Here is a 22,474-nt window from a genome sequence, read left to right as displayed (position 1 = left end):
TGCCAGCGAAAAGGTGAGATCATCAATCCATCAGGAGACCCACGAAAGCCACACCACACCCAAGGGAATCGGCAATGAGATCAGAGGAGTATGTAGAGCTTCCTCGAGCCCCTAAAGCTGAGGATCAAGCTCCAACTTCCCCTAAATATGACTCAGAGGCAGCGGACTACAAGGATGATCCCTTGGTAAGTGGGCCGATTGACCCCATAACTGTGCCCTTAGAACTGTTCATACCGGGCACCGGGAAGAAGATAAACTTAGCAACTTTACTGGACTCGGGCTGCACCTGCTGCTTAATCAGTCCGAAGCTAGTGGGGAATATGGGAGTGCCCCTAAGGGAGCTCAAGACCCCAATCACCTTTTGCCAACGATGAGTCTATAGCAGGGGGGGTTCCTGCTAGTTTTGCCACCAAGCCCCTGAAGATACATATGGGGGACCACTCAGAGACTTTAGCATTTGTGGCAGCCCCTGGGATGGAATGGCCGCTTGTGCTGGGACTGACCTGGTTAAAGAAATGGAACCCCATAGTCAATTGGAGGGAGGGACTCTTGAAACTCCTGAAGAGAAGGGCCCCTCCTCCGGCCAAGAGCAGAGGTAGGAGGCATGGACTGTGCCACGATATAGCCTCCACCCTCAATGAACAAGAGCTGCAAAGCCTCCACGGGAATTCCGGGATTTAGCTGAAGTGTTCAGTTGAGCAAAGATCGGATGAGCTTCCACCCTATTGCCCTACAGACTGTGCTATTGAAATTGTCCCGGGGTGAAACTCCCAAAGCCAAAGCTGTACTCCTTGACCCCCAGGGAATTGGAGGAACTCTGTAAATTAATTGACAAGAATTCGGCACGAGGTTTCATTCAGCCAGCTAAACCACGGGTGGCCGCCCCTGTATTATTCAGAGAGAAGGATGGGTCTTCGTCTCTGCATGAACTATAGGGGCTCAATGCGGTGTGCGTGGAGAATTTATACCCCCTCCCCCTAATGAAAGACATAGTAGCACACCAGTCAAAAGGCAAAATATTATCCAAGCTAGATCTGAGGGAGGCGTACTATCGAATAAGAATAGGGGAGGGGGATGAGTGGAAAACCGCTTTCAATTGCCCCATGGGGTGTTTCCAATTTAAAGTGCTTCCTTTTGGACTGCAAGGGCTCCTGTTGGCATTCATGCAATTGATTGAGGTCCTTCGTGAGCATTTATACAAGGAGGTTTTGGTTTATCTGAATGACATCCTAATCTATACCAAAACCAAGGCTAAGCATGTCAAATTGGTTAGAGTGGTACTAAATAAATTGCGCTTTGTTAAGCTTTATGCAAAACTGTCCAAATGCAAATTCCACAAAGATTGCATCGGTTATTTGGGCTATCGCATCTCCACCGAAGGGGTGGAGATGGATCCGGAGAAGGTGCAGGCCGTTTTAGAATGGGCCTTGCCCTGCACCAGAAAACAACTCCAAAGCTTCTTAGGCTTTGCAAATTTTTATCGGCAGTTCACTCCCTCATTTGCGCAAATAACACTCCCCATCACAAATCTGCTAAAAACTAAAGGTGGGGATAAGCCAAAGCCTAGCTAGCCACTGAAATGGACAGGAGAATGTCAAGCCACTTTTGAAAAATTAAAAAGACTTTTCTCTGAGGAGCCAGCTTGGACCGGAGGAAGCTTTTTTTATCCAAGTCGATGCTAGCAACATAGCAGTAGGAGTAGTCCTCCTCCAAAGGAACAAGGAGGGCCAGCTGCAACCATGTGCTTACATTTCTAAAAAGTTATCTGAAACAGAACAGAGGTGTGCGGCATGGGAGAAGGAGGCCTATGCTGTGCGTTGGCCTCTTTTAACCTGGCGGCATTTCCTAGAGGGGAGCAAAATACCATTTCAAGTGTGGACTGATCACAAGAATCTCGAAGACATGAAAACCCCTAGGAAACTGTCCCCTAAGCAAATCAACATACTAGGAAGCTCTATACTAGAATCACTTTCCTTGCTTTTCTGAAACATTGCTGGATGGGAAGCCAGAAATAGAAACCCTGCCTTTATAAATTACTTCTCTTAATTCAGCATTCTTATGTTCCAAGAGACATGGTCAACAAACAACCTCTTTATTGAGGAATATAAGTCATTATCTCTTTTAGCTAATCCTGGCCATGGACAAGATAGACATTGTGCAGGTCTGAACATTCATATTTAAAACCACTTTAAATAATGGTTGCTTGGATGCAACCTATTTTCATGTATGGTGGACTTGTAAAAATATTAAAGTCTTTTGGATTATGATTTGGTGGAACATTCAAAAGGTTTTTAAAAGGAAGATTAAGTTTACTCCCCAGTTATTTCTTTTGGGTATTTTTGTGTATTTTGATGCTTAAGAAACTATTTTAATGTTGAATTTAATAACAGCAGCAAGATTATTGGTGGGTCAATATTGGAAGAAGGACTCTCTGCCTTCTTTAGAAGAACGGGTATTTAAGGTTTCTAATTTAGCAGAAATGGCTAAAATTTCTGCTTATCTAAAGGACCATTCACGAGAGATATGTTATTGTATGGAGAAGATGGATAGAATATGTTCAGAAGAAATATGGAACTACAAAGTTTCATTTATTTTATGAGTAATGGATTTGTTTATAAAATTATGATGTTAAAATTTGAAGAGAGTTAAGGGTTAGTATGATTTTGGTTATTGTATAATTAGTAAACTTAAATAACTATGTTTAATACGTTTGTATAACCCTGTACTTGGCTCTGGGAAGTTGGGGGGGAGGGGGGAGGGGGGTGGGGGGAGGATGGGTTGAAGGTTAAATAGCTCAGATAAGTAGAAATATTTTTATTGTATACAATATTGATGTTTTAATTTGGAGAGAGGAATTGCTCGGGCATTTCCCCTGGACCGCATCCGGAGTGAGAAGATAGGAGGAAGGGGAGAAGCAAGTAGGAAGGTTGAGGAGAAGGAGGAGAGGGGGAGAGTGTGGAAGAAGAGGGAAAGAGGGAAGTGAGAGAAGAGGTTAGAGGGTGGATGCAGTTTGGGGGAAAATGGGTGAGCAATACCGAAAGTTGTGTGTATAAATTTATTTTATTCTTTATCTGAAGTATTTTTTATGAATGTAATGTATAATTGAAAATAAAAAAATTAATAATAAAAAAACCACTTTAAATACAAAGATTATGTCGATATACCCACTTGAGGATCTTGTACAAACAGGTATTCTGAACTTTTCTGGAGAAATGACTTCTCATCAATTTCTATATACCTTCTCACATCCCTTGACTATGCATTATTGAAATTTTGGGGAAAAGTGGAAAATTATATCAGTGCTCTTCAATTTTCCCACTGCATCATTGCAGAGACTTAAATGCCAGATTAGGCCCAAATGACAATCAGCTATTTCCTAAATTGTCTAAAATTTCATCTAATTTGCAGACTCTCCCACTCTTCCTAATCAGAGAATCTCATGACCACACCCAAAATTTTAGGGTTTACAGAATCTGCAGACATTCTCTAAGTTGAACCTGGAAATTTTGAATGGCACTGTTATTATTGACCATCTAACAGAGTCCTCACATTGTATAGGCACAAGGCCCTACATGACTGATTACACCATCATATCAAGAAACTTATCTTTCTCAATTTTTCAATTTCACATTGATAACCCTCTTGAGAGTGATCAATGTCCCCAATGTTATTTTTGAAGTCCTCCATTGCCTCTTTTTTTGAATACTTTTCCTGTCCCATCTGAAGACAGGTCCCCACCTTTTTGGCACCAAGGACCAGTTTCATAGAAGACAATTTTTCCATGGACTTGGGGAGGGAGGAGAAGCATGTAAGTAGATCCCTCGCATGCACAGTTTACAGTAAGGTTTGCACTATGAGAATCTAATGCCTGATGATCTGAGGATTTCTTAGTTGCATAACGATCCCAAAATTCCAAAGGGCCCTTTCTTCAGCTAGATTCAATGTCCTTCCAATAAGCCATAAGGAAAATACAAATATCCCCTTTGAACAAAGACTGTGTCCATTCGGTGGTGGAATAATTGAATTGATGGAACGTGCTATGCTCTATTGTTTCCTCTATGCAGATGCACATCAGGAGTTACTATTTCCACTTTTTATTAAATAGCTTGGCCATTCTAATTTGTTTTATCTCAAAATGGTATTATCAGATCAATCCAATTCCATCTCTCTGTCAACAGCCAAGTTCAATCCTCACCAGCGACAAATGTTTCTCTATCAGAAACAGAGAATATATATTCTTTTCAATTTCATTCTAATTAACTGTATTTTCTGAATTCTATTTGCTAGTTTACAACCAAATAAAGATTTGTTGCTGATGATGCTGTAAGATAATAAAAACTTGCAAGTTTTAATGCACCCCCACCCTCCTTCCCTTTACTTTCGAGAGAACTAAGGAGAGTCAAGTCTGAGCTGCTTTCTGAAATTACATTTCTGCCTTGAAATAAAATTTCTTTTATCTATCTATTGTTGTGGCTTTTCTTTTTGTTCAAGTTGATTCTTACATCTCATTATGGTGGGGGAGGGGAAGGGTGTTTGTGAAGAGAACAGCTTTTTATTAGCAATGCAGAAAGCAGACAGCTTTCTAAATTCCAAGGAAGAGAGGGTTCCGGTCTTTCTCACTCCTTATTATCCTATTAAATACTATTTCTCTACTCATGTCTACCAAACAATAATCAAGTTCAGAAAAATTATATACATCTCTTATATTTAGATCATGCTAGCATTCTTTTTGCCAAAGTCATGTGCATATACATGTGTTTAAGTATAGCTATATATTCAGAGTTGGTAATCAGTTTAAGTTCATATTTGTCTCTACTGATATGGAAAACATACATATTTCTACCAAAGTGACTAAAAAATATACTTACTGCCATAAACTACCAACAGACATCGTACTAGCAGAAAGGACTATGACAGAATGTACTATTTCAATAAGTTATTAACTCACTTCCAAATATATTCATAATGTATCCCTAAATGCTTGGTTCAAATATCCTAATAGCAGCAGGCCCAGACATGACAGTCCAACACACATACCTGTAATTTTCAGAATACTCACAAACCAAAACCTCAGAAATGTTATACTTCTGGAAATGAAGCCAAAGATCAACCTGAAATAATCAAGAAGATAAATGTACTTTCAGAGTAGCATCAAGAGAAACAAACATATTTTAATCTTAACTTACTTCTGATACTGAAGGACTCAGACCATCAACATGGACAAAATAATTGTTTTTCAAAAAATGTTTCCTCCCGTCTATTGTCTGTGTTTCTAAAAATATACAAAGCATATAATTCAGGTACTTATTTACGCTTAAACAAAAAGAAATGTCACATAAATAGATAAAGAGTGCAAAGTATTTAGAAAAACAAATTCCTGTGGAATTTTTTTCCTGACAATTCTTACTAACTCAAGGGGTACATTCCTAGATTACGTAGGGTGAATTTTTATTTGACCTTGCTTTTTCTCTTCTAATATTCTATAGTCCTCTTTTGGGGCGGGAAGAACATCTATATCATAAGCTGCAGATTGTTTTCTAACAATCTATCTATTCTAGCTCCCTCTGTTGATAAAAGCAGAACATTGTTAGCTTTAAAAATAAATTGAAGACAAATAAAAGACAAAATCACCAAATTAAGTAGAATGTAGAACATGGAATAACAGAGTTGAAAGGGACCTTGGAGATCTTCTAGTCCAACCCCCTGCCCAAGCAGGAGACCCTACACCATGTCAGATAAATAATTGTCCAGCCTTTTTAAAAGCCTTCAACGATGGAGCACCCACAATTTCTGAAGGCAAGCTGTTCCATTGGTTGATTACTCTGTTAGGAAATTTCTCCTTAGTTCTAGGTTGCTTCTTTCCTTGGTTAATTTCTCATCTTGCCTTTTAGTGCTTTGGGAAATAGTTTGATCTCCTCATCTTTGCAGGAGCCCCTCAAATATTTGAACACTGCCACGTCTCCCCTTTTCATAAGACTAGACATAACCATTTCCTGTAACCGCTCTTCATGTGTTTTAGCTTCCAGTCCTCTAATCATTCTTGTTCCTCTTCTCTGTACTCTTTCCAGAGTCTCAATATCTTTTTTATATTGTGACGACCAGAGCTGGATGAGGTATTCCAAGTGTGGTCTTACTAAGGCTTTGTAAAGTGGTACTAAAACTTCAAGTGATCTTGGTTCTATACCTCTATTAATGCAGCCTAGGATTGCATTGGTTTTTTTGGCTGCTGCCACACACTATTAGGTCATATTTAAATGATTCTCCACTAGGACTCCAAGATCCCTCTCACAATTACTGACATTAAGCCAAATTTCACTTAGCTTGTCCCTATTTTTTCTTGCCTAAATGTAAAATCTTACTTTTATCTACGTTGAATTTTATTTTGTTAGATAGGGTCCAATGTTCAAGTCTGTCAAGATCACTTTGGATCATGAGCTTATCTTCTGGGGTGTTGGCTATTCCTGTCACTTTAGTGTCATCTGCAAATTTGATGAGTTCCTTTTCTATTCCTTCATCTAAGTCATTTATGAAGATATTGAAGATACTGGGCCCAAATGGAACATTGGGGTACCCCTCTGCTTACTTCCCTCCATGTAGATGTAGTTCCGTTGAGGACTACACACTGAGTATGATTTGTCAGCCAATCACAAGCCCATCTGGTGGTGGTACTGTCCATCCTACATTTTCCTAGCTTGCCAAGAAGTCTACTTTATCAAATGCTTTATTGAAATTTAAGTATACTATGTCCACAACATTTCGCTGATCCACTAATTTAGTCACTTTGTTGAAAAATGAAATAAGACTTGTTTGGCATGATTGTTTTTGATGAATCCACAATAGCTATCGGTTATAACTTTGCTTGCTTCTAGGTGTTCAGAGATTTATTGCTTATCTCTTCAAAGATTTTCCCAGGTATTGATGTCAGGCTGATTGGTTTATAGTTTCCTGGATGTTTTTTTTTTTCTTTTTTTGAAGATGGGAACTATGTCAGCTCTTTTCCAGTCTCCAGTGATTCAAGAACTTTGAAAGACGTGTTTCAATGGTTTTGAAATTATGTCTGCCACTTCCTTCAAATCTCTGGGATGTAGTCCGTCAGGACCCAGTGATGTGAATCCATCTAGAGCTGACAGATGTTCTCTTACCTTATTTTTGCTTAATTTGCATTCCTAACCTGTCATTTATGGTTGTTTTTGGTAAGTTGAGAAGTGTTTTCTTTTTGCATAAAACTACATGCAAAGTATGAATTAAATAGTTCTGCTTTCTCTCTACTGCCTGTTACTTCTTTACCATCTTATCTCATTAATGGACCAATTGTTTCTTTGACTATTTTCTTGGTTTTTATGTGTTGAAACTTTCTTTATTGTTTTAACATTTGTTGCAAGTCTTACTTCATTCAAAGCTTTAGCTTTCCTAACTTCATCTTTGCAGGTTTGGGCTATTTGTTAGTATTCTGCCTTAGTTATGTGTCCCTCTTTCCATTTTTTTGTACATTTTTTTTCTCAGTGTTTTTTTTTCTTGGTTTTCTTTAATGGTATTGAATTGGAGTGGGCTTTTATAATTGTATTTTTCAGATTTTCCTAAGCTTCTTGAGTTGTTTTTTGCTCTAGGATTTTCATCCATGGAATCTTTCTCTAAGTTTGTTAAAATCAGCTCTTTTAAAATCTAAGACACTGGTTTGATTATATTCTGTTGCTTGTGTCTTGTTTATATTGAATTCTAATATGACATGGTCACTCTCCCCTAAAATTCCTGCAACTTCAATGCTCTCTATAACTTCTTCGCTGTTGCTAAGAATAAGATCTCGTATAGCTTTTCCTTTAATTGCCACCTCTACCTTTTGGGTGATGAAGTTGTCAGCTATGTGGGTCAGGAATCTGTTTGATCTCCCACTTGAAGCAGAGTTTGTCTCCCAGTTGATGTCAGGATAGTTAAAAGTCCACTATTCCTACTGTGGCATGTTTCCTACATACATTGGTTAACTGATAGCAAAAAGTTCATCTATTTATCCTGCTTAGTTGGGTGGCCTGTAGTATACACCTATGACAATGTCATTCTTTTTTCCTTTTATGTTCACCTATAAACCTTCTAAAAGGCTTTCATCCTTTGTTCTGTGCGTCTCTGTAGAGAAGTGATCTCTAACACATAATGCAACTTCACCTCCTCTTTTGTTAGGTCTGGTTTTTTTAAATAGTTTGTATCCTTTTAAGTAGAGCCAAAGAAATTGTGTTTTGGGCTTTGGCAGAATTTAGGACATACAATTTTTCAATGCTTAAGGACCCAATTTCACTCTTTAAACCTCCTAAAATTGCAAATACCTATAACAATAATGATATATCAAACATAAGAGAACAAACGAGAAATGAGAAAGACTAATTGACAAAGATAGATCACAACATAAAACTATTTATTTTACAAATTAATAATACTAATTGTCAATTTGTATTGGTAACTGATACCATCAATTATGAAATGAATTTTTAAAGTAATATTAGCATAACAGAACTGCGCTTTTTGGAATGTGCAGTCTATTTACTTTTTGAAGTAAATAGAAGTTAGTTTTTATACATTTTCTTATTGTTTTGAAAGTTGTTTCAGCATATTTCTATGAAAAAATGATTTATATAATTAAATGAGAAATTAACCTAATATCAGAACTGGCCCGACATGGCCCCTTAGCAAAGACAAAAACTAAGAGCCAAATGGATTACAGCACAGCAAAGCCAGAACTAAAGATCTGTGTGCCAAATTTTCTCAGTTAACTTTCTCTATCCAATTCCTCCCTGGTTCCTCCCCTTTGATAGTCCCTTACTGTTCAGATATATTTGAATAGATTGTTTTGATAACTGCTGGCTGGTTAGCCATTGCATTCTATTCCCATGGCTTTAACCTTGAGATGGTGTTTTTGGAAGGCACAATGAATAGTTACTTCCACTCTCTCATCTAGCTCCCTGCCTCCCCCCATGCCCATGGCAGACTGGCAGCTAGCAAATGTGAAGCTCAGTGTATGATGGCAGTTCTGACATTCTGTCCCCCTTGGAAAAGAATTAGACTTGGAGAGATAAAAAAAAAGTGATTAATGATTCAGTGGGTTTTATCTGGAACTTGCTGTGGAATTTACTCAAAAGATATGGGGCTTGCACATGTTGGGCATCAACCCATTCAGTATTAGAAGGTGGAAAATCCTTCCATAGAATTAAATATTAGAGTTTGCGCCTATATGTGCATGAATCTAGGATATCTTTGACTTCAAAATATTGTTCATCTTCAATGAGAATAGGGGATGGATGTGGCTCTACTGGTGTTCACAAGGGCAAGGTGGCTGTGGGTTTTAGGAACCTGCCATAGAAAATGAGATTGGATTCTTCTGAGGGATTTGAATAGCTTTAATCTACTATAACTGGGTTGATAACTCTGGTTATGGGGAAAGATCCAATGTATTTTGGGCCCAATTTTCTGAAGGTTGTCTGGATTGCAGTTATTTTATGGAGAGGTACACTTCATCTCTGATTTTGTAATCCTTTTGTGGGGTTCTCTTCTTGTCGGCATATTTATAAGTGTCTCTCACATCATCTAGTGCTTTGCAAACTTGCCACGTGGTTTGCAATGATTTCACCCACTCAGTCAGTGATGTACATTGGGGTGACTGTTGTGGAAGCTCCGGCATTATTGTGATTCCGTGCCAGCCTGTGCTCTGAACAGCTGAGTCTGAGGAATCTGAGGAGGAGGTGGAGGAGGCATTTGAAGGGCCATCAGGGGCAGAGGGAGGCTCTGATGAATTACAGGACTCACGGTTTGATGCAGAGCCTGGGCCCCCCAGTCGTGTTCTGATGAAGCTCAGCTGTGTGAGGAGAATGAGTCAGACTCAGAGGACTCACACCTGGTGGACTTGCTAATTGATGCTCGCACTCGTCGTCAATTAGCGAGAGTAAATCAGCAGCAATCAATACGGCAATTCCAGGGTAAAAGGAGAAGGCAATGAGAGGCAACACCTTGGGACTGCTGTATAAAAAGAGGAGGTGTGGGCGGTGCTGGTTGCTGAAGGCAACCGTTTGCAAAATACTTCTTGGAATTCTGGTCTGTTTGTCTTGCTTGTGACTACTCTTCTGTTTGCATCGTGTTTCCTGTGGACTATTTCCTTCATTTGGACTTGAGTTTTGCTATTTGTGTTTTGGACTATTTGACAGGTTTGTCACCCACATTAAAAGGGGTTTTTTTATTGAAAGTTTTTAAATTTTACAAAACAAATCCCTTCCCCAAAGTCCCCCACCCTCCCATACCCTCCCCCACCTCCCCAAAACTCCCAAACCCTCTCCCAACCTTCCCAGAGCTGAGTACAGGCTTAATTAAATTTTTTCAAAAAAAAAAAAAAAACTTAAAACACATATAAATCCTAAGCAAATCTAAATACATTAAATTAAATAAGTTATCTTCTCTAAAAAATGATAATTGCAATCATTAAACACGTTATAGTATACTCTAAACATTTTCTAATATCATACTTATATTATTATCCATCATTCTTTATATACTCCCTCCAAAACATAAATTTAAACATTACTTTCTTTAAATATCTATACCTACAATATAAAATCTAATCTCTCCCTCTTTCTTTATCCTAAAACACAAAAATAAACATATAAACATTCATTATACCATTAAGACTAAATACTCCTTTGAATACTTAAACTAAGTACTTAAACTTAAACTTCTTATCTAAAATTTTCATTCAATCTCCATAATCTTCTCTCCTATCAAAAAAAACTTAAAAGACATATAAATCCTAAACAAATCTAAATACATTTAATTAAATAAGTTATCTTCTCTTAAAAATAATGATAATAATAATAAAAAGCCCAATCATTAAACACATTATAATATACTCTGAACCTTTTCATATCATACTTATATTATTATCCATCATTCTTTATAAACTCCCTCCAAAATACAAATTTAAACATTACTTAAAACATTAAAATTCCCTTATACATATTTAAATCTTTACCAATAACAAATTCCATCCACAATAAACACATTGCTTATCAATCTCTCTTATCCATAAACCTCAAAAGAAGTGCTTTGAAATCTGCCCTTAAAAGTATCTCCAAAAAGTTTGTAAATGTTGCTTCTCCCGCGGACTCAGTAAGTACTCTTTTGAATACTTAAACTAAGTACTTAAACTTCTTATCTAGAATTTTCATTCGATCTCCATAATCTTCTCTCCAGTAACCAATTCCATCCACAGTAAACACATTCCTTATCAGTCTCTCTTATCCATAAACCTCGAAAGAAGTGCTTTGAAATCTGCCCTTAAAGGTAGCTCCAAAAAGTTTATAAATCCTGCTTCTCCCACAGACTCAGGAACCAATACTTGTGAGGCTTCCTTAAACTCCTTCTTCTGTTGCTCTTTTTCTTTACATTTATATGTTGCACGAGTTGTCCTCTGCTCCTTCATCTCGACTTGTTGAGGCCCCTCGAACTGAGATTTCCCATTTTTCATTAATATAGGCTCTTCAGACTGCAATTCTACCCTTAAAGGTTGCTCCAAAAAATTTATAAATCCTACTTCTCCCGCAGATTCAGAAACCAATACTTGTGAGGCTTCCTTGACCTTCTTCTGTTGCTCCTTTTCTTTACAGTTATATGTTGCACAGGTTATCCTCTGCTCCTCCATCTCAACTTGTTGAGGCCCCTCAAACTGAGATTTCCCAATTTTCATAAGTACAGGCTCTTCAGACTGCAATTCTATCTTCTTTTCTTCCAAAGCTTTAAACTTAGTAGATGGCGATGAACATACCCCCAGGACCGAAGTATAAAAGTCTTTTGCTTTAGAAACAGTATTAAGTCTATAACGTATCCCCAGGTAACTCACCACCATTCCAGTCGGAACATCCCATCTGAACAAAATTCGTCTCTTTTTAAGTTCATCTGCTAAAAAAGCAAACTCCTTTCTTCTTCTTAAAATTTTAGATGGGATCTCCTTTAGAATTATAACATCTTGTGAAGCAATTTGAAACCTCTTCTTATAAAAAGCTTGTATAATTTCGTTGCGCATGGATCTTTTCCCAAAGTAAATTACCACATCTCTTGGCAAATGCTTTTGCTCTGCCACCACAGAGTTAACTCTAAATGATTTTTCAATTTCACTAAGTATTTCCTCTTTTTCTTTATTCAAAATCACAGCAAAGTCCTTTGCAACCATCTCTCTCAGATCTCCTTGCACAGACTCTCTCAAACCCCTGATTCTTAAAGCATATTCCATTTGTCTATATTGAAGCATAAGAATCTCATCTTGAAAATTTTCCATCTCTTTTTCCATGCTTTCAAATTTTCCCTCCATCAATTCCACTTTTTCTCCTACCTCTTCTATGCGAGAGTTCAGCTTTTCAAGAACAGAGGCAACTCCTTTTAAAGCCAAAACTATCTCTTGCCTCAAAATCTTATTATTTTCCTCTAAAATCTCTTTCATTTCTCCCCTAATTTGAGATATAACATTTCCCATCATATCTTGCAAGTCCTTCACCATTATTGGCTGTACCAAGGAAGAGGGTGAAACTATTGATTTAGGTTGTTGTGCTGATGATAACACCGAAGAAGAAACCACCTTAGGAACTGTAGGAATTACTGGACGCTTTGGAGCCATCTTAAAAAAATCTTTACTCCTTCTTAAAAATTACAAAAATTAAGCAAAAGAAAAAGAGAGATTAACTCCAAAAAATAAAAAAAAATCCTCCAAAAGGAGATCATTATAATAAAAAGAAAAGAGTTAAAAAAAAGGAAAAAGGAAGAAGAAAAAAAAGATTAAATAAAAAAAATCCATTCCATTTTTTAAAAATACAAAAAAACAAAACAAAGAAATTAAACAAAAATAATAATGCTTCTAAAATCCAAACCCAACATCAAAAAATCATTATAAATAATCAAGTCCACATTCCGTTCCAGTCATTGAAAAAAAAAAGAAAGGGAAAAAAAAACACCGAAAAGCCTGCCGATCGCCATTTTACTTTCCCTTTCAACAAAGGGAAAAAAAATAAATAAAAAGAGGGAATATAAAAGTAAAAGTAAATCTTTAAACTTAAAATCCAAATAAAATCAAAGAAGCAAAAGCTAAATCCTCTACTCAGCTCTGTCTGCCTCTAAGAAAAACTCACCAGTTCACTTTATTCGCGGAGGTGGTTGCAGCGGCTTGTTTTGTCCCTAGGGACAAAAGCAGCTGGGAAGCGGAGACAGTCTGAACTCCGTGGGAGCACTCTTTTCACCCCCCCCAAAAAAGACGTGGGGGTGCATAAGAGGCTCTACCACTATTCAGACAACCCTCTTCCCCCCCCCTTTGCCCGGGAGGGGGATTTTGAACCGCTGAACAGCTGATGTCCGCTGTTCATAGCGATTCAAACACTTACCCAGGAGGACGGCTACAAAGTAGCCGCCATCGTGTGCGCAGATCCACCGGAAGTTCAAAAGGGGTTTGTTTTGTTGTAAAGTCTCCAGCCTATTTTATCAACAGGGGTTTGTCCTTGTGTCTTTAACAAGGACGGCAACAGGCTGGGATAGAACAGTTTGCCTTTAGCCTCACCCCCTACTATCATGGAGCAGCTACGTGCTGAGAACGCCCAGCTCACCCAGCAGCTGGCTTTGTTATCTGCCCAAGTTGCTCAGCTATCTGCCCAGGTTCCTGCTGCTCCACCACCACCCAGGAGAAAATGCCAAGTTGTGCGGCCGGACAAATTTGATGGCAACCCGGACATGTTTCCTGTTTTCATGGGACAATGTCACCTGTATATCAGTGTGAAAGCAGATGATTTCCCCACTGACCAGGATAAAGTGGGGTTTATGATAAGCCTGCTCTCTGGTTCTGCAGCTCACTGGGGCACACCCTTGCTAGCCCAACCTAGTCCATTGATGGACAACTTTGTGGGGTTTTGTAATTATATACGGTTGATGTATGAGGAACCCATCAAGACCCAGACAGCTACCCACCATTTGAAAGCTCTGAGGCAAGGCTGACGCTCCCTGCAGGGCTATATCAGCGAATTTCGGCTGCTTAGCCAGGATTTAGCCTGGAATGAGGCTGCACTCATGGACACTTTCCAGGATGGCTGTCAGAGGAGATGTTGGATGAGTTGGCCCGTGTTGAGCTTCCCCCGGACCTTAACGGGCTCATTCATCTCTGTCTGCAGATCAACGCCCGGCTGCAGCAGCGAAGGAGTTGCTGTGCCACCCCAGAGACCCATACAACCCCCATTGTGAGTGCGACCCCAGTCCAGAGGGAGGAGCCAATGGAGTTAGGTGCTGCCAGACCTCGTCTATCGGTGGCAGAGATGAACAGGCGATGTTCGGGGAGGTTGTGTTTTTACTGTGGGGACCCTGGGCATTTGGCCGCTTCCTGCCCCAAAAAGTGACGAGGGGCATCTGTGACAGAGCCGGTCCTGAGACTGCCATCGGCTCCCCTGTCGGGAAACAGCCCATGCCTGACCTGAAAGGCCTTTTGGGTTGGGCATCCCGCAACTCTGAGCCACACCCTTCAGATGCTGCCCACGGATCCCCAAAACATTTGATCTTGGAGGCGCGCCTGATTCTTCCTAAGGTGCCCAAGGGGATTCCTGTCCATGCGTTGATTGACTCTGGGGCTACTACAAACTTTATGGACGCAGCATTTGTGGCTAAATGGGCGATTCCCCAATGCCCGGTGCATCCGCCGATGTTAGTGGAGACCATTGATGGTTGAGTGCTTCTGTCTGGGCCAATTAAGGCCGCCATGCAACTGCTATGTATGGCCATCAGTACACATGAGGAGACGATTCAGTTTTATATCACATCAGAGCTGCATTTCCCCGTGGTCTTGGGAATGGCATGGCTCCAGACGCATGACCCACAGATTTATTGGTCACAGAACTTGGTCACCTTTCCAAGCTTGCAGTGCGTGGACCACACCCGCCACATCTGTCCCGGTCAGGTAGAGGGGACCATGGGGGTCTCCTTACCCTCTGAATTGGCAGATTATGCTGATGTGTTCAGCGAGACTAAGGCGGATCGATTGCCCCCGCACAGGCCTTATGACTGCCCCGTTGACTTAGTCCCTGACGTGCCTCTCCCAGTGGGGCGATTGTATTCCATGTCGGACCCCGAGTTGGCCGTGTTGTGGGACTTTTTGGACAAGAATTTGGCTCAGGGTTTTAGTCGGCCTTCGTCCTCGCCAGTATCTGCATCTGTACTCTTTGTCAAGAAGAAGTCCAGTGAATTGCGGCTTTGCTGTGATTATAGGAAATTAAATGCCATCACTGTGCGCAACCGATACCCGCTGCCCCTCATCCCCAAACTCTTGGACCGGCTCCATGAGGCAAAGATCTTCACAAAACTGGACTTGGTGGAGCTTATAACCTTGTCAGAGTTCGGTCGGGTGATGAGTGGAAGACGGTGTTTGGTACTCGGTACAGGCACTTTGAGTACACAGTGATGCCATTTGGCCTGACCAACACCCCTGCCGTGTTCCAGCACTTTATGAACGATATTTTCTAGGACTTGTTAGATCAGTTTGTTGTGATCTACCTGGACGACATCCTGATCTATTCCCCATCACGCGAGGTGCACCATCAGTATCTCCGTCAGGTCCTGCAGCGGCTCCGAGAATATCGGCTATATGCTAAACTAGAGAAGTGCCAGTTCTACCAGACGGCTATCAAGTTACTGGGTCACCGCATTTCTCCTGAGGGCATCACTATGGAGCCAAGTAAGGTTGAGTCTCTGCAGAGTTGGCAACCTCCACATCGTGTGAAGGATGTCCAGCGACTTCTTGGGTTCGCCAACTATTATCGGACTTTCATCCCTGGGTTTGCTACCATGACAGCCCCCCTTACTCAGCTCCTGCAGAAAAAGACCAGTGGGACGCTCCAGAACAATGGGCTTTCCAGGCTTTGAAGGAAGCCTTCATGAAGGAGCCCATCCTGAAGTATCCTGACCTGCAATGGCCATTTGTCATGGAGACGGATGCCTCCAACATTGCCATTGGGGCGGTGTTACTCCAGGCGATGACGCCCGGCGGTGCCCTCTTCCCTTGCGTGTACTATTCATGGAAATTGAATCCGCAGAGCGCAACTATACCATCTGGGAGAAGGAGCTATTGGCCATTAAAATGGCATTTGAGGCCTGGAGGCATCATCTGGAAGGGGCGCGGCATCAAATCAAGGTCCGGATGGACCACACAATTTAGAAAGCCTACAGACGTCTCAGAAATTTAACCAATGCCAGATCCGGTGGTCTCTCTTCTTTGCGAGGTTCAATTTACGGATGACGTACATACCCAGCGATCACAATCAAAGAGCGGATGCTCTGTCCAGGAAGCCTGAATATTCCCGAGCAGAAGACAAGCTTCTGCCCAGGACAGTGCTCCCTATTGAGTCTTTGGCTGCGGTGCGGGAGCCAATAGATGTACGGGCTCGGATTCAGGAGGCCCAGCAGCAGGATGGGTGGGTGGCTCAGTGAAAGGAGGAGGTGGGGCCCAATTCCCCATGGACAGTCACGGATGGACTCCTCCACTATTGGGATCGGCTCTATGTTCCTGGAGGCCCGCTCAGGGGACTCATCCTCAGCCAGTGTCACAACAATCCAGCGGTGGGCATTTTGGCCTGTTCAAGACCCTGAACTTGGTCTCCCGTACCTTCTGGTGGCCCCGAATCCGACACGACGTTCAGACCTACGTCTCATCTTGTATTTCATGTAGGCAGGCCAAGTCAGCGACAGGGGCCTCACCCGGACTACTGCAACCCTTGCCGACACCCAAAAGATCCTGGGGAGCTTTGTCCATGGACTTTCTGATGGATTTACCACCATGTTCTGGATTTATGACGGTGTTCGTGGTGGTGGACATGCTGACCAAGATGGCGCATTTCATTCCATGCCATGTCCTGCCGTCTGCCCGTGCCACCGGTGGATGTTCATCCAGCAGTGTTCCGGCTGCATGATCTTCCTGATAGGGTTGTGTCCGATAGAGGGACCCAGTTCACAGCCCGTTTCTGGCAGGAGTTGATGCAGGCATTGAATGTCAAGATCTGCCTCTCGTCCACACATCATCCCCAAACTGACGGAGGGACCAAGAAGATTATTGGAATTCTGGAGCAATATCTGCGCTGCTACGTCAATCAGCAGCAGAACAATTGAGTGGACTATCTGGCGGTGGCTGAGTTTGCGTTCAATAACTCACAGCACACCTCCACACAGATGACACCATTCTTAGCCAATATGGGCTATCACCCTCGGTTTTTCCCTCTTTCCCCACTAGATGCACCGGAACTATCAGCGAACAACTACCTGGCAGAGTTACAGGCGATCCATCGATTGATGCAGCAACAGTTGGAGAAGACCAAGGCTGACTACAAAAGATTTGCTGATTAGTCAAGGTGGGATATGCCTCCACTAATGGTGGGAGATCAGGTATGGCTGTCCACCAGGAACCTACTGTCAACCCAGCCAGCCAAGAAATTAGACCACCAATATGTAGGACCGTTCCCAATCGAGGCTGTCATCAATCCGGTCACCTATCGCTTAACTCTGCCACGTTCCATGCGGCTACATCCGGTCTTTCACTGTTCTCTGTTGGTCCCTGAGCAACCGACTTTCTACTCTGCCGAGCCAAACCTCCCCCACTGGAACGTGATGGAGACAGTGCCGAGTACGAGGTTGCCAGCATTCGGGACTCCCGTTGGGTGAAAGGTCTCTTCCAGTACCTGATTGAATAGAAAGGCTACGGACCGGAGGAGTTGACCTGGGAGGATGTGACCACCATTCATGCTCCTGCCTTGGTGACCGCCTTTCATGAACAATTCCCATCTCGACCGCATCTGGATCGGCAGACCCGGGGGAAGGGCTCTGCGGTGCGGGATAGTGTTGTGATTCCGTGCCAGCCTGTGCTCCCAACAGCTGAGTCTGAGGAATCTGAGAAGGAGGTGGAGGAGGCATTTGAAGGGCCATCAGGGGCAGAGGGAGGCTCTGATGAATTACAGGACTCACGGTTTGATGCAGAGCCTGGGCCCTCCAGTCGTGTTCCTGGTGAACTTGCTAACTGATGCTCGCACACGTCAATTAGCGAGAGTAAATCAGCAGCAGTCAATACGACAACTCCAGGGTAAAAGTAGAAGCAATGAGAGGCATCGCCTTTGGACTGCTGTATAAAAAGAGGAGGTATGGGCGGTGCTGGTTGCTGAAGGCAACCGTTTGCAAAATACTTCTTGGAATTCTGGTCTGTTTGTCTTGCTTGTGACTACTCTTCTGTTTGCATCATGTTTCCTATGGACTATTTCCTTCATTTGGACTTGAGTTTTGCTGTTTGTGTTTTGGACTATTTGACAGGTTTGTCACCCATATTAAAAGGGGTTTGTTTTGTTTTAAAGTCTTCAGCCTATTTTATCAACAGGGGTTTGGTCCTTGTGCCTTTAACAAGGACGGCAATAGGCTGGGATAGAACAGGCATGGAAACAAAATCCCAACTCATGACCACACAGAATGGCATGAAACCGGTGCTACTGTGTATTGAGTTATTGTATGTCACTTCAACAAAGGGAAGGTCTGATCAATTGTCTTGCTGGTAGTTAACATAGCACCAAAGATATTGTTCTAACACCCCATTAGCACATTCACAGGTTCTATTAGTCTGGGGGTGATGCGAGGAGCCGAGTCTCTGAGAAGTCCCTGAGCTTTAGGAACTTATGTCAAAATTGAGAATACCCTAAGTAATTTTGTTTTGTGGAACTCACATTTGGAGAGTTTTACATATAATTGAGCACAAGTTTTTCCAGCAGTCCTCACCAGCTTCATGCGGTCATCCACAGTTTCAATGTAGATTAAAATATTTACTAAGTAAACCAAAACTCCCTTAAATAAGTGTTCATGAAGCACTTCATTAATTGGTTGCATGGACACTACAGGTGCTCCTTGCAGATCAAAGGGAAAGATCTGGAATTGAAAAAAGCCCAGTGGGCAACTGAAAGTGGCCTTCCATTTGTCTCCTTTTTTAATCCATACCATAAGCTTCTCTCAAGCCCAGCTTTATAAAAATTTTCCCTTTAGCCAGGTGGCTTAGCATATTTTTCAAGGACATGGGATATACATTCTCCATGCAGATAGCATTGAGCCTACAATAATTTACTCATCTTATGTTATCGGCCTTATGGTTCTACTTACCATAGGGTTCTCTCCTCTGTCACAGGCACTTTCAAGGGCGGCTTTGGGTCCTTAGTCAGAGTTCCCTCACCATCACTAGACAATGGGGTGAACTATGATCTTGACCTCTTGTGTGTTCCTTCCTTGGACTTCGAGGTTGCTTTCTTTTTCCTTGGGAGGTCATGTTGTGTGGTCAGTGTTGATCGCATGGGAGTGCATTCAATAGACCAGTGGCCTTCCTTGACACTTCATTAGCATCCTGTTGAGTGCCATCTGGGGCTGAGGCCCCTCTTGTCCATTTTTGGGGCTTTTCTTCTCTCTGTGGTCTTGAATTGTCATGGCTCTCTTCCCGGTCACTCGTGGAAGAGGCCAGATCAATCTCCACTTCTCCGGTCAGGATAAATCAATCAATAAACCAGAACAGAGCTGTAAGGCACCTTGAAGGTCTTCTAGTCCAACCCCTGTTCAACCAGGTGACCCGACACAATTTGAGACAAGTGGCTGTCCAACATCTTCTTAGAAACCTCCAGCAATGAAGCATCTACAATTTCTGAAGGCAAGCAGTCCCACTAGTTAATTGTTCTCACTAGGAAGTTTTGCCTTGATTCCAGGTTGCTTCTCTCCTTGATTTGTTTCCATTCATTGTTTCTTGTCTTACCTTCTGGTGGCCTTGGAAAATATGTTGAACCCCTTTTCTTTGTGGCAGCTTTCAACTACTGGAATATTGCTATCATGTCATCCCTAGTCCTTCTTTTCTCTAGACTGGCCATACTCAGTTCCTGCAATTGTTCTTCATGTTTTAGTCTCCTGGTCTTTAATCACCTTAGTTGCTCTTCTCTGAATTTTTTCCAAAGTCTCAACATCTTTTTTATAATGTGGTGACCAAAACTGCCTGCAGTATTCCAAGTGTGGTCTTACTAATGTTTTATAAAGCGGTACTAATACTTCACGTGATCTTGATTCTGTACCTGTTTATATAACCCAGTATTGTATTAGCTTTTTTGGCTGCTGCTGCACACTATTGGCTTATACTTAAGTGGTCATCCACTAGCACTCCAAGTTTCCTCTCACAGTTACCCCTTTTTGAGCCAGGTTTCGCCTAATCTGCACTTGTACCTTTGGTTTTTCCTGCCTAGGTGTAAAACCTAGTTTTTCTCCATATTCAATTTCATTTTGTTGGATAGGGCCCATTGTTCAAGTCTATCAAGATCTTTTTGGATTTTGTCTTCTGGGAATTTAGCTATTTCTACTAGCTTAGTGTCATTTGATGAGTCCCTTCTATACCCTCATCTAAGTCATTTATGAAGATATTGAAGAATACTCGGCCTAAGATGGAACCCCACTGTTTACTTCCCTCTATGTATATTCAGTACCATTAAGAACCACTTGTTGAGTACCATTTGTCAGCCAGTCATAAATTTATCTGGTGATGATGCTGCCTATCCCACATTTTTCTAGCTCACCAAGAAGTAGGTTGTGGTCTAATTTGTTGAATGCCTTTACTGAAATTTAAATATACTATGTCCACAGAATAGGTCTATTAATTTAGTCATTTTGTCAAAGAATGAAATAAGATTGATTTGGCATGATCTGTTTTTAACAAACCCATGCTGGCTTCTAGTTATAACTTTTTTTTGTTTCTAGATGTTCACCGATCTGCTTTTTGATTATCTTTTCCATATCTTCCCAGGTATTGATGTTAGGCTGATTGGTTTGTAGTTTCCTGGGTCTATTTTTTCCCCTTTTTTGAAGATAGGATCCACATTGGCTCTTTTGCTCCAGGATTTTTGAAAGATACAATGGTTCTGAGATTATATCTGCCAGCTCCTTCAAAACTCTGGGATGTAATCCATCAGGTCCTGGTGATTTATATTCATCGAGATCAAACAGGTGTTCTCTTACCATTTTCTTGCTTATTTTAATTCTTCTTTCTAGTCTGTCTTTTTGGTAATTGGACTATAGTTTCTTTTTGTGTAAAGACTGATGCAAAGAATGAATTAAGCAACTCCACTTCTCTCTACTGGCTGTTATTTCCTTGCCATCTTCACTCTTAGGTGGGCTGTTTCCTTGACTTTTTTCTTGTTATTTATATGTTGAAAGAAACTTTTTTTTATTATTATCTTTAACTTTTGTTACAATTCTTAGCCTTTGCTTTCCTGACTTCATATTTGTGGATTCGGGCTATCTGCTGATATTGTCTTAGTTATGTGTCCCTTTTTCCATTTTTTATACTTGTCCTTTTTGTCTTTCAGTTTATCAGACAGATATTTGTACAACCATTCTAGTTTCTTCTTGGATTTCTTATTTTTCTTTTTCAATGGTATTGGGCTGGACTGGGCTTTTATGATCATATTTTCCAGAATTTCCCATACTTCTTGTTTTCCCCTCTAGGATTTTCATCCATGAAATCTTTCCAAGTCTCTGAGTTTATTAAAATCAGCTCTTTTAAATTTTAAGACACTGGTTGGATTTTGTTCTTTTGCTTGTGTTTGCATTATATTGAATTACAATATAATGGTCACTCTCGCTCAAAGTTTCAACAACTTCAATTCCCTCTATTACTTCTGTTATTAATAATTAGGTTCAATATAGCTTTTCCTCTAATTGCTACCTCTACCTTTTGGGTGACAAAGTTGTCAGTTAGGTTGGTTAGGAATCTGTTCAATCTCCCATTTGCTGCAGGTTATCTCCCAGTTGATATCAGGGTAGTTAAAGTCTCCTATTATACTACTGTGGTATGTCTCCTATTTTAACTGATTTGCAAAATGTCCATCTATTTCTTCTGCTTGGTTGGATGGCCTGTAGTATATGCCTATAACATCATTATTTTTTCCTGTTATATTGATCTAGATGGATTCTAGGAGGTTGTCACCTTGGTTTTGTGTATTTCTGTAGAGATATAGTGATCTTTTATATATAATACAACTCTACCTCCTCTTTTGTTAGATCTGTTTCTTTTGAATAATTTGTATCCTTCCATTAGTACATTTCAGCCATGAGTTTCATACCACCAAGTTTCAGTAATGGCAACTATGTCATATCTGCCTTCATGTACTAATACTTCAAGTTCACCCTGTTTGTTCCCTAAACTTTGAGTTTTAGTGCATAGATATTTGAGTTCTTAATGGGTTTTGAGTATGTTTCTTGTATCTCCTTTGTAATTGGGTTTTCCATCCTTCCCATCACTCTCTTCATATTTTTTTCATTCTCTTTACTCCCTACCTTCTTATATGATTGGTTGTCTAGTACTTTTTGCTTGGAATTGGGCTCTAGGGGTCATGATGATTGCCCCCTCCCTCAATTTTAGTTTAAAGCCCTTCTAATA

General features: G+C 41.0%; 1 protein-coding gene across 3 annotated transcripts in view; it reads right to left on the bottom strand.

Annotated features, from left to right (window-relative positions):
* RBM44 (RNA binding motif protein 44) overlaps window positions 1–22,474 on the bottom strand; it is a 57,729-nt gene that overhangs the window by 18,401 nt on the left and 16,854 nt on the right. For all 3 annotated transcript variants that reach the window (XM_039341941.1, XM_039341942.1, XM_039341945.1), the window contains 2 exons: window positions 5,187–5,272; window positions 5,038–5,111 (listed from right to left, as the gene is read on the bottom strand). In XM_039341941.1, the coding sequence (XP_039197875.1) occupies window positions 5,038–5,111; window positions 5,187–5,272 (160 nt within the window). The remainder of the gene's footprint in view (window positions 1–5,037; window positions 5,112–5,186; window positions 5,273–22,474) is intronic.

This window comes from Crotalus tigris, unplaced genomic scaffold (genome assembly GCF_016545835.1).
Source record: "Crotalus tigris isolate CLP2741 ecotype Arizona unplaced genomic scaffold, ASM1654583v1 scf7180000017774.6281472, whole genome shotgun sequence".
NCBI lineage: Eukaryota > Metazoa > Chordata > Lepidosauria > Squamata > Viperidae > Crotalus > Crotalus tigris.
The sequence above is the reverse complement of the archived record's forward strand: the minus strand, read 5'-3'. Positions and strand labels throughout refer to the sequence as shown.